The 13,220-nt window shown below is 36.3% G+C and overlaps 1 protein-coding gene across 1 annotated transcript; it reads left to right on the top strand.

Annotated features, from left to right (window-relative positions):
- The first annotated feature begins 3,666 nt into the window (after nucleotides 1-3,666).
- LOC139717291 (NADH dehydrogenase [ubiquinone] 1 beta subcomplex subunit 11, mitochondrial-like) lies at nucleotides 3,667-9,505 on the top strand. Its single transcript, XM_071628783.1, has 3 exons — nucleotides 3,667-3,912; nucleotides 8,110-8,237; nucleotides 9,135-9,505. Exons 1-3 carry the CDS (start codon nucleotides 3,667-3,669, stop codon nucleotides 9,280-9,282), a joined length of 522 nt encoding a protein of 173 aa, XP_071484884.1. The 3' UTR covers nucleotides 9,283-9,505.
- Nucleotides 9,506-13,220: the final 3,715 nt, after the last annotated feature.

Here is a 13,220-nt window from a genome sequence, read left to right as displayed (position 1 = left end):
ATACGGGTGCATGCTGAAATCGCCCGATTTCCCAATATTGAAGCCCTAACAGAAACTAGAACTCGCACTTAAGTGCGCGTATAATAGTGTAAACTTAAAAAGATGTTCAGCTTGAACTCCCAAGTTCATTGACCCTATCTGCCAAAAATATCGAAAATCCTTCATAAATTCCAGAAAATTCTCGAATCACTACCAAAATGTAATCATATGTTCCTTGTGTCATTTTTAACCTTTCCTGCGAGAGTTTTATCCAAATCTGCTCACAACTTTTATTCTGCTCGATTCTGCACACAGAAAACAAACAAATGCCGATTGAATCATAACCTCCTCCGATCCCGTGGAGGAGGTAAAAGAACTAAATGGAGGTGGGGGTGGCGCGTGCGCCCCCAATTTTGTAAAGAGTTAGACGCCTCCCATTTTGTAAAGACGCCCCCCCCCCTCCCCCATTCAGAGATTACAAATCTCTGAATCTTTTTTAACGTATCCACATCGATATCCACATTAAAAAAAATGTTTATTTCAAAAAAAAAGTTTCAAAATACAAAATCTTCCTCCTGTGGAAGTGGGGTACCATCCCCCTCACAACACTCTTCGGCCCGCTCCCCGCGACGCCGCGACCCCGCATATATATATATATATATATATATATATATATATATATATATATATATATAATATATATATATATATATATATATATATATATATATATTATATATATTATATATATATATATATATATATATATATATATATATATATATATATATATATATACATATATTATATATTATATATATTATATATTATATATATATATATATATATATATATTCAGGGTCTTATATATATATATATATATATATATATATATATATATCACATCGCATCCTGGTCGCTGATGAAGAATGCGATGACTAACCTGTTTGGTGTCTTGTCTCTAAAACATGCGCTTTCCTCGCCAGGATAAAGCGTTTTAATGCCATTTTAGGTTTTAATCTCATATATATATATATATATATATATATATATATATATATACATATATATATATATTATATGTCTAAATGCTACTTCAGGGTCTTAAAATATAACATCTTAGCTCTATTTTGCAGAAAACCCCATTCAATTTGCTTACGCGGTCACAGAGAAATGTGGATTGTTGTAAAGCATGTCATGAGTCTGATTCTTCCAAGTTTAGCACTTGCATGCTCTTGGAACTGTTAATTAATGTTTGAACACAATTGACAGAACTTGGAGGGAAAAGATACCTGACATGCTCTACAAAATTCCTCATTTCTCTTTGACCATTGAGGCAAATCGGATGGGGTTTTTGGTAAGATGTGGGCAATGAATTATATACCCTGAAATTGTATTTGGATTGATTCACTATTGTTAAAGTTGTCATTGGGGAGGGTCCCGTTGTATTTTTTTTTTTGGGGGGGGGGGGGACGGTGTAGCGTGACAATAGCATTTCATTGGTTTTGATGTTCCATATAAACGTAATGCTCCAATCAGCTCTTTCATAATATGATATAGACTTTGGATATGAGAACCAAAGAGGGTTTTCACAGAGGAAATGTTGAAATCCTGGATAGAACTTGATGGTATAAGTGTAGGACCTACGGAACAAATCCTTCCCAGTTTTTCTTCAAATCTTCTTTTTACTAATACCACAGGACTGAAAAAAGGGACAGAAGGCCCCATACGAGTATATATAATAGGGCTTATCTTAAGAAGAAGCATTACACAACATCTTGCGCACACTTGACTTGTGCATGACATAAATTTGTTCTCCAGGTTTAGATCTTGAAGGTTATTAAATCTTTCGGATTTATTGGCTAATGGCACTTCTTCGTGCTATGCTTGTGGGCAGTTCTTTACAGTTAAAAGAAGTACGGTGGGTTTTGGTGTGTGTGTGCGTTTGTTCTTTTTTATGATTTTTGCTTGCATGCGTGTCGTGTTCTCTCCACAATAAATATTAAATAGTGAAATCAATTTTATAAGGGGTCAAACAAGTGTAAAATACATACAAAATCAATACATAATCATTAAATCTGCAATGTCCGTACATAATTAATGCCGGCAAACAAACAAACAAACAAACAAACAAACAAACAAACAAACAAACAAACAAACCACTGGTACTCTTTATAAACCTCAGAATAGCAAAACTTACATTGATTGTCTCATATACGAACATAGGCCTAAATATGTGTAAACCAAAAAGAAATTTTTCCTATCCTTTGTCATTGTTTGTATAAAATCATAGTACAGCATCTTTATACGATTGAAATTCACGCAATTTACAATCAAGAGTTTTCCCAGGCCTAAGAAAAATCAGTTCAATATAATATCCTCGTAATAACTATTTGAACCATATATGAATTATTAAATCCTGATGATGTTTCAGTTTCATTCCTCACCAAGGATATATTTGACGTTTTAATTGCGTATCCGCACCATTTCCAATTTTCTTTTTAATTTGCCCTTTATTCCATGTCGCGCTAAAGCTATAGAAATTCATTATTTCGTACATTATTTTTACCAATTGCATCTTCACAAAATCGCAGTCTTAAAAACCCTTCTCAACCTTCCCATCATCAGATGGTAAACTTTATACTTTTGTAAGAATCAAATACTGTGTGTCAATTATGCAAAGTATACCAATTCTTAGAAATAATCTCATTCCTCTTCATGCTCTTTGAATTATACCTTCCTTCAGAATCAAACTTCACTTTCCAACCATCATTTTTCTTTGTAGTGTTACTCCTAACCATACCTCAGTCCCGTTTCAAGTTTATTCGTGTGTATATGTGTCTGTTTGTAGCTTTGTCTTTCTAGTGGGCTTCCAGATTTTTTCCCCCGTGTTTTCAATGGATGTTTTCCTTCTGAGGGGCCCACATCCTACAAGCTTTCTCTTGTTGAGTGCCAGGGTCCCTCCATTTTTTCGAATTCTGCGTATTAATTTACTTCCCTCTGCTCACTTCAGTTTTAGGACAATGTATATAATTATCGCTAGGTTCTACAATTATTGTACACTCTTTTTCTCTCACATAATTTTATGTACCTTATTTTCTGTTACCACAAGTTGATGTCTATGTGTTTGTCGATAAAAATGAAAACAAAAATTGAGATTGAAATTGAACATTGAATCATATTATGTTGAAGGGATAGTACAGTTTCGGTTGAGATAGGGGTTTTGGTTTCCACCTTTTTTATGATGATGATGATGATGATTTTTCCTTTAGATGAAGAGAAACCTCTTATGAAATATAAAAGAGCATAAGAGGAATTGAAAGTTCATTTGATGAAAATCGGTTTTGAAATAGCTGAGACATCCAAAGCAAAGCGACCCACCTTTTATTAGAGTCGCTTTGGGGTTTTGTGTGTGTTTGTGTGTGTGTGTGTGTCACAGCCATTTCAGAACCGATTTTCATAGACTTTGAATTGCTGTTAAAATTGTATGCTCTTTAACATTTCATAACATGGTTTAAATCTAGTATCTTGCAAAAAGTTTAAAGCTGAATCCTCACCTCAACCAGTAAAACCATCCAGTTTTCATGGTCGAACATGGCGTACGAATATAGTCGATGGATTCACGGATCACCCATAATAAAGTACACTGACCTCGAGCGCGAAACTAGTAGCATGCACAGAGGCAATATGGCGTCGCTTAGCAGAGCGGTGTGGAGACTTTCTCGCAAAACGACGTCGAGTCTGTCCAGAACTTCACCTCTTGTTAGACACAATCTAAGGTCAATTCCATGTCTACTTTATAGCTCTACGACCAAGAAAGTTTCCCAATCAGAATTTGTGATTGGAAAACAAACTGAAGTTGATCCTGCTCGAGTAGAAGAGATCATCAAGGAAGGTTCTCGTGTGCCATCGGATACGGACGCAACTGATTCAGTAAGTTTATCGTAGTCCCACCTGAATGTGTTCGTGTAAGTGCTATAGATCTAACTAGCTTCTATCTACATATTATATTAGAAATAGAATAAGTCTAGTCTCCCGCTTATAACTCTCAGAATGAGGCACAACTGCCCAGAATGATGGATGGGGTGGGGATGTTAGTTAAATGATTAGACAGTCTAAATGATGAGGATGGAATTCAAATTGACAAATTTGTAAGAACCACTCCATTCCACTTTTTTACATAGCCTAGTTAGGGTAACATCCCCAGTATTCGGTCACTTCATGACTTGGGTTAACTACACTGTAACAAATTAAAAAGTTAGTAAGTAAAAAGAAGCTTTTTTGCGATATTTTTAAAACTAACATTAAAATAATAGATACTAATAGGGGCTACATCATATCTACAGCAATGTATGTGAAAGATATCAAATTTCTTTGATCTCAATTTTCATTTTGTTAAATATCACACAGAATTTCACAAAATCCCAAAATGTAAAATATATCACCTTGAAAATTCCCCAGAATATATGGTCACTGTGACCAGTAGTCTATTCGGTCACGCGATATGCACGTTCAAAGTCAATACGTGTTCAAGGCAGCCGAAAAATGCGCGCGTGCGCTACCTTGTTGGCGCAAAATTGCATCGGGGACGTTGCGGCGCCCGTTGGTGACCAAATAAATACGGTAATCGTGTAGAAATGCACACCTACCATTCGCATCGCCGTTTGTCAATCAAATTTTGTGCAGCTATTGGAGATGCTAAATTGAACCATATTAGAGATTTTCATGGAATTAGAGAGCCGAAAAGGGAAAAAAAATGAGAAATTGGAGCTGAAAAGTATGTCGGTCGCGAACATAATCTCCGATGTAGTAAGTAGTGCATCGATTTCACAGAGAACGATGTCAACGATCATAATCGATTCTGGTAGTCTCTAATTAGCCACTTACTAACAATATCGAACACGACTTGTGCAATATGTGTAGGCCCTACTTTCTTTTTTGTATTTTTTTCTCATTGTTTTCATTGCCACTACCCTACCTTACATGACCACTTCATGATCTTGATTATCACTATTCAAATTCACAGATTATTCATAAGTATCATAGACACATCGTCTACAGGCATTTGGACGTCCTTTCTTTAAAAATTGTGGCAAGTATTGATTTCATCATCTAGTCAGCAAAAAATGTTGACAGATATAAAGTCACACGCAGGATAAAATTAACTAAAACGATAAAAAACAGATGCATCAAGATCACTTTCTTTCTTCCACTGTTTACTGTCGAGCTGACGTAATTATTGTGGTTAAACATCAAACAAGCGGCTGTCTCACAGACTACAACGATCGATTATCATTGTTTTTATCGCTCTTCCACATAATCGATCACCCATCATGCGACGCTACCCAGCCATCGATCGGCGTACTTTTGAGTCAAAATTAGCTATTTTTCTTCTGTAATTAGTTATGAAATTTCATGAAACCGTCAGATGTGGTCTATCTTGACATTTCTGATAGCCACAATAAGTTTTCATTGACAAATTGAGGAAGGAAATGGTAGGTGAGCAAGGTGTGCATTTCTACATGATTACCATAAATACTGGGGAAACGGCACTTGCATTTAACCTTTGCACATTGAGACACTGTATCGACACGTACGGAAATTTTGTTTTTCTTTTGCGTTTTTGAGGATACCATCACACTCCAAGCTTGCGATAAGCAAAAAATACTGCAAGAGAACGGCCTATTTCTCGATTTTTAATGCTTTTTCCGCGACCCGTACTCTTAGAACTGGGCCTTATCCGCGCGCGCTTTTGGAAAGTAGCGCCGATTTTGCACTTTTGATCGTAAAATTTTGGATTTTGGATGGATTTTTGGAGGGGCCTAAGGAAGTTTCCTGTTGTGAATGAGTGTGCAAGTATGTGAATTGATGTGATTTGCGTGTGATTTGCTGGTGACTAGTGATACGTGACCGAATACTGGTGCTCTTACCCTAAAGTAAAAACTAAAATTTAATGAAGCAGGGACCCAGGGTGTTTTGTCAGTCCAATGTCAGCCAAGGGCCAACAGTGTCAGTTATCTTCTTTGATCTTCTCACTTTTTGGCTTGAAACCCCATGATGCCATGCCTAGGGCGCTGTTACCAACAGAATGTGTGCATGCTGGGGTCGCTGGTGCGGTTAGATTTCCTCTAGCACATGGAGAACTGCCAAACAATGTATGGAGCCTGGAGGGTTGTGAATTGTGATGAAGTCCGTATATTGGTTAACACTGGTTAATAACACTGGCACAGGCTTACAACGATGATCGCATACAGTACTGTAATTGTAATCCTAATAAGTAATATAGGCTCTAGAATGTTTGGCATGTAGAAAAGTATTGGTACTGAAGTCTGAATCATGATGGGATATTCAGACTGCAATTAGCTGAAAGCTTTCAAGAGAGACTATGAAACAGAGAGGTTTCTCCAGTCTGAGAGGGAGACACAAGAGATAAAAAAAACAAACAAACAGCAGAATCCAAGCCAAGTAGACTGAGCCTGGTAAAAGTAAAACATTCAGCTGTTGTTGTAGTTGTGGTAAGATCATGTGTCAGGGGTTTGTAGAATGAATATACACCCAACAAGTGGATCACTGTTTCAGCAGTAAATTTGACAACCACAAGGGTACTAAACCTGAAAATGTTCTGCCTCTTTTATCACCTGTGTGTGGTGTGCAGGCAAGAGTTTGGTAAGGTACACACTCCACTGATCACTAAGCTGTAAGTGACAATTTTCATGCATTTCATGCTACCAGTGCCAAATGCTAGCATGAAAATAAAAGAAGATTAATATTTTTTTGCACACCATGTGTTCCAGCAGTTAGTCCTGCTTCTTTGAAATTAAGAATGATCATGTGAAATTCAACCTACCCAGCCAAGCGTGAACAATTACTTGTGTGAAAATATCCACTTTGACAGCATAGAAATGTCCACTTGTGGTACCACAAAGTCTAGGATCCAAAGAGTCCACTCCAGCTCCAGTCTAGTCAAAACAGTTCAACTCTGCAGCACTGGTGTATGTACTGGTGCCACATGCCAACCATGGCCAGAGTTCTGCAAGTGTTAATGACCTTTACAGGGTGCTACACAAGCACTTGCCCGATTGCCCAGGGCAAGTAAAATTGAAAGTCAGGCAAGTTTTTTGGAACAATGAGAAAAAATGCTTGCCCGAATTGGGCAAGCAAAACATTTTGAAGTCACCTTTCCTTCCCAACACTTACATGAAGTAGTCCCAATTGATGCAATCCAACATCAACACTCTATCGAACCAAGTTTGTTACGCCGCACATGTGCTGTTTATTCAGATGATTGTATTCTATCAAGCCCTTGACCTTACAAGCGATTTTCTATATCATTTTCTTATGTCTTTGGACTTTCTTTTCGGGCAAGTAAAATTCATCTTTGGGCAAGTGTTCTGCAACAATTTGAAAATCTGCTTGCCCAGCTGGGCAAGTGGTAAAAAAAAACGTTATGTAGCACACTGCCTTTAGAAAGTGCATTTCACTTGTGATGTGGGATGGGGTGTCATTTATTTTTATTCTCTACCCAGCATGGCAAGACTGCAAGAGTATATTTAATCTATCATTCTAATATAAATTTTTGTGGAGTACATGTTGATCTTTTGCTACCTCTTTCTCTCCTTTTCCACTATGTTCCTATACTTGTACAACATGTGTATCTGCATGTGTGCACCTGTGTTACTGCTAGTGTTAGTGATAAATTTTCAGTTGTACTTGTACAAATGTACTCTGTACAATATTGGTACATGTTACATTTTTACAGGTACACGTGTAGATTGTTGTGTGCAAGCATACGCATACCATACAATTTCCTTGACCTCGTTTTCCTCTCAGCTCTTGTTATTGTGCTTGTAAATGTACAATGATTCTGCTTGTTCTCTCTCTTTCTCTTTATTATTCATCCTGTGTGTGCTGTAGTTTTACTGCTCTGCCATCTCTACTCAATATCCAGTGTGTACTTTATATTGCCATCTGATGAACTTGAGGAAAAAATAGTAAAAGAAGATCATCTACATATAAGATATCAAAACACTCATTCCAGTTTGTATTGCTGCAAAATTGCAAAGGTAAATGATACTTGGTAGTGTAAATATCAGAAAAGCTTTTGTTTTATGTATTTATTTTTATTTCCAGGGATATGTCACTCATGGCTTTCACCCAGATCCTTACTGGGACACTTGGACATATCGGATTGTCTTCTTCACAACAATATCGGTGGCGTTGGTCTTCGGTCCATTTTTACTTCACTATGCCCCTGATGCGTAAGTACCAGTGCAAGCTGAGATACCTGATGGCTTTTTCAAAAATATGTACAGTTTGACATGCTAGATAGCCTTAGATGTTGGTGTTAGACCTAGATGGTGGCCAAAAAAGAAAAGGGATGAATAGATAAATTAATAAAGATAATCAACCTCTTATCTTGTTCATGAAACTCAGAAAACGTACAAAATCTATGCTGCCAACGGTGACTGTAGCATTCAGTGCCTGAAGGGGAATGCTAACTGCAACATATACAGGTACTCTGAGTGGTAATTTTCTTGAAGAGACCAAGATTGTGATGTAAAATCTTCAGTTATGCCCTGCTTTCAAGGCTTACTCTTTGGTAGCTGCAATAAGAAGTGTGAAATGATGTAATTAAAGCCCCCTGCTAACATTTGCAGATGAAAACAACAACAACAACAACAACAACAACAAACACAGCTTTAGTGCTTTAAAATAGTTCTAAAATGTGAGTTGGGATGAAAATAACCAACATGAAAATGTTAATCAGATACAATCAGTACTGTTAAATGAAAAAAAGAAATGAACAATACTTTTATCAAACCATTTGTAGAATAGACCTCCGTGATGGTTTATTGAGAAAATTAGAGATATCTCCTTATATTTGCTGCTTTATTGCAAAATTTCTGTACAGTAGGGCGTTTTATGATACAACTGAACTATACTTATGCATTAAGTGTGATAATTCGAACTTTTTTTTTTAATCATTGCTCCAAATGTTAAACAGTGGCTTTAAAAGTAACAATAAAAAGACTGACAGTTTTCACTTGTGTTTTGTTTTCTCGTAAATCCTACATGTTTTTGTTTCTCTCTTCAGAAGTATGTAGAGCTATAATTTGAGACTTTGTATTTGTTTTGTTTGACATCCGATAATCCAGGACTGGAAGAGAGTGGGCCATGAAGGAAGCTCAGATTGTCCTCGACGAGAGGAGAGCTGCGGGCCAGCCGGTCATCGAGCCAGATTTCATTGACCCCAGCAAGTTGGTCCTTCCCGAGTCTGACCCAGAGCCATATCGCACCATGTAAAGCAGCTTGACCCCACCATTGCCCATGTTTGCTATTGATGACCATGTTTTTCTATTGATGAACATGGTTTTCCAAGAAAATGTTCCTTTTCTCTTGTGCTCTCAAGTGACACCATTGTGCACATGTTATGCACTTTTGAAAATGAAGGCAGGTTTAGTTTCATTTACCCGCTTATGAACGATTAATTTTTGCGGCGAAATGTTTCTGGATTACCTTGGTGGTGTAAAGCATGATATTTAATTGTTAGAACTGCTTCTCAGGAAACAGATTTGTCACTTAGAGACATGATTGTCACATATATGATAATTGATGTTTCCAGTACAGCTGTTAACATGAAAGAACCAGATGCCAACCAGTGAAAAAGGGCAATGTGTCTATTCATGACTTTTTGCTCATTATCCGACTATATGTCCTGTTATTTTTTCACCAGATGACGTTTGATATCTTCAAAACAAAACTGAGGAAAATATGTGTCATTATGATTGGCGTGCTAAACTAGGATGAATTGGTCTTTAATCTGTGGAAGCAAATGATGCGTACAGACAGCTGAACTGAATTCATTGTCATCACTTTGTTTATGCAGAATATGCATGCCTTCAAATGGCATGTAAGATTTCTAGAAAGTCTATTTCTGCTCCTTCACCTTACAGAGTACAACTTTGAAAATGCCAAATGGAAATCTACTCTGCACAGATGTAAAAATGTATGGGTTATTGGCTACTGTGCACTGTGTATATTTCTCTTCGAGCATTACTGATACAGAAATATCTCATCCTCACAATTTTTTTTTTGAAGTAAACATCTGCTTTTCTCTTTGCTCCCTTCGGGTAGCTAGAAAATAGTAGTTAAGAATGTTGAGAGCATAGAGAGCAAGAGAAAAATAAAATATTTATATTTATGTCCTGAAACGAAGTTTGATCAAGTTACAGATTGTGTTTCATAGTTGCAAGTAAACCTGATCCCAATGTGCTATAATGAGCTGATCAGTAATATTTCATGTGATCCTTGGAAGATGTGGACAAACTACTCTTTATTTTCATTTTCTCTGTTTTTTGAAGAGAATTTTAAACAGGTTTAACATTAAATTGCTGTAAGGTTAGCCAACAAATTTTTGCTGTGAGCCCTGAGGGTTTACTTCTTCCCAAGCACACACACTTGCATGAGTGACCTGTAGCTCTGCGAAATGTACCCCCCTCTCCAGTCTCTTCAGACCTTTGTGTGGTTTCTGTGGTTTGATTGTAGCAGCAAGGCTTCTTATTACAAGGGTTCATGATGCGCAAACATTGAAGAGTTTGCATCCTATTTGTAAAATAAAAGAGTTACTGTTTAGAAAGTCAACTTGTGACTACAATGTAGCTTTGTTTGTGTCACCTTCCAATTGTGAGGTTTAACCTGTTGAGGACGGGCTGATTTTGCTACAACTTGCATTTCCCAAAGACACTTGCCCGAGTGTACTCGGGACTCGTCCTCATTGGGTTAATGGGGATACCTCATCAAAATGATTGGCATGTGAACTGCAAATGCAGTCGTAATCATGAATGCACAGGCATGGGATACACGGGCCCTTTTCATGCACCATATGACTGCACATGCAGCCAATCAGCTGTCAGTGTAAGCATACAAGCTTTTGTGATGAGACCTGCAACAGTAATTGCAGTACAGATATTTTCATGTGATTGGGATATGTAGACTAGTAGACATGAAAAATGTATGAAATTTTCTTGTGCTTTTGTTGCAAAAGCACAATTATGTACCACGTAATATCTATTACAGAGAACTGCTGGACCAAGAGTTGTTTCTGAGATTACAAACAGTGCCCACTCACACACTATCACTCATACAAGTACATGTAGTAATCCTATTGTATATTGTAACACCATTGTATATATATATATGTATATATAATAGTCAACCAAAAAAGTAAGTTCTCCCCTAGCATTTTTGGATATATCTCAAAAAGTATGTTACTGATTTTCATAATTCAAACGGGAGTGGATAGGGAATTTTAGTACTCATAGCATAAATGGCATATCATTGCCACCAGATATCATTATTGGTGTGAAAAAAATGCATTTTATGTCAAAATGCATGGGAAAAAAATGTTGCACTTTAGTGATTTGCATTGACTTTTACACAAATCATCAAACAATCACTTCTTGGCAGATCTTTGACCTCTCCAGTTTCCTGAAACTTTGCTCCAAGTTTCCTTATGGCATTGGGCGAAACCCCTAGTCTCCTGGCCACCTCCTTTACAAGAACCCCAGCTTCAAGGAAAGCTGTAGCTCTCCCTCTTTGAAAAATTTGCAGTCGCGGCATGATGCAAAATGGCCATAAGCACATTAATGTGATCAACCCAAATTGGAATTAAAAAGCACATGGCTTCGACCAACATTTTCATATTGAAAAAGCCTAGTGTTTAAAAAGTATGCACAACATCTGTTTAATAGGGAAGCACATTGTACCTGAAGAAATTCCTGAGAATTACATAATTTAAAAAGGTCATTTGTTAACTTGCATAGGAAATGTACACAATATGCTTCATATAACCTAAATGCAACTTTTTTCCCATGCACTTTGACAGAAAATGCATTTTTTCACACCAAAAATGATATCTGGTGGCAATGATATGCCATTCATGTTATGAGTAATAAAATTCTTTATCCATTTCCGCTTGAATTATGAAAACGGTTAAGTACTTTTTGAGATACAATGTATATCCAAAAATGCTAGGGAGGAACTTACTTTTTTGGTTGAGTGTATTTGTATATACATACATACACCCTCTTCTTTGTCATTTATATATATATATATATATATATATATATATATATATATATATATATATATATATATATATATATATATATATATATATATATATATATATATATATATACATGTATTTATATATATATATATATATATATATATATTTTTTTTTTTTTTTTTTTTTTGGGGGGGGGGGGGTAATTTCTTTATTGTTATGCTCGTTATGTGATCAGTCTCCCAAACTCGTGATATGATTTAAATTTCTTAAACTTTTGATCAATGAAAACGCCATACAGACATGGACTGCCAGTTTATCTGATCAATCCAGTTTTGGACATGCACCCAACAATATACAGGAACAGGATTACATGCTAAAATTCTCTTTAGATAGACCTACATTGCTGTGAAGAATCCAAGAGTCATAAAGGAAACGCAGACACAAATACATATTCGTATGTCATTTTGTTGTAATTTGATCAGTTTACATATACAATGTGTACTCAATTGTGAAACATTCACAAATGGAGAAAAAATGCAGTGAAATGAAGCATTTAAAAACAAAAAAAGATCTACAGTAGGGATACCTCTATATGCTGTGCCTGTGATCAGAAATGTACAACATTCAGTGATGTTAAATAGCTGTCAATAAAAAGAAAAAGAAAAATGCATCATTTGGTATATAACACATGGCGGCGAATTGCATCTTATCTTTCAACTTGGACACAGGCTAACATCAATTTAACACTCTAGTTTTTATTCTTCTGTGAAACAACAAAAGAACTTAACGTTATGGCCAAAAAAAAAAATTGACTGTGTTCTTATATGAACAATCCTTAAAATCTACAGCAATAAAAAACAAAAATCACTCTATAAACACGTCATCGATATGGAAGAAATAATATTCGTAAGATGCTGATAACATATTTTGGTTTGGTATACTGGCTGACGTACTCCCGACTATCAAGAATGAATTACGTGGGGTAGAAATGGAGTAATGTTCTTGACTTGAACAGGAGGTGCGTGCATTTGACTCACATCGTCTACACTGCACAGTGGAATGTTTGGTTGCAAGCATACACCAGGTGGATAATACATTTAGCCTACCCGCTTTCTCTCAATTCTTTTCCTCGTACATTGTATTTCTACTTTTTTTTCTCTCTTTTTTTTGT

The sequence above is a fragment of the Diadema antillarum genome, unplaced genomic scaffold (assembly GCF_040938485.1).
Source record: "Diadema antillarum isolate AM-2024a unplaced genomic scaffold, OU_Dant_1.0 scf00000074, whole genome shotgun sequence".
Classification (NCBI taxonomy): Eukaryota; Metazoa; Echinodermata; class Echinoidea; order Diadematoida; family Diadematidae; genus Diadema; species Diadema antillarum.
Note: the sequence above shows the minus strand (reverse complement) of the source record. Positions and strands in the feature narration are given on the sequence as shown.

Bases quoted from the DNA above. Each gene is read 5' to 3' on its own strand.
- LOC139717291 (XM_071628783.1), top strand. From the start codon at position 3,667: ATGGCGTCGCTTAGCAGAGCGGTGTGGAGACTTTCTCGCAAAACGACG. The intron at 3,913-8,109 runs GTAAGTTTATCG...TTTTATTTCCAG, and splicing joins ATACGGACGCAACTGATTCA to GGATATGTCACTCATGGCTT. The intron at 8,238-9,134 runs GTAAGTACCAGT...CCGATAATCCAG, and splicing joins CTTCACTATGCCCCTGATGC to GACTGGAAGAGAGTGGGCCA.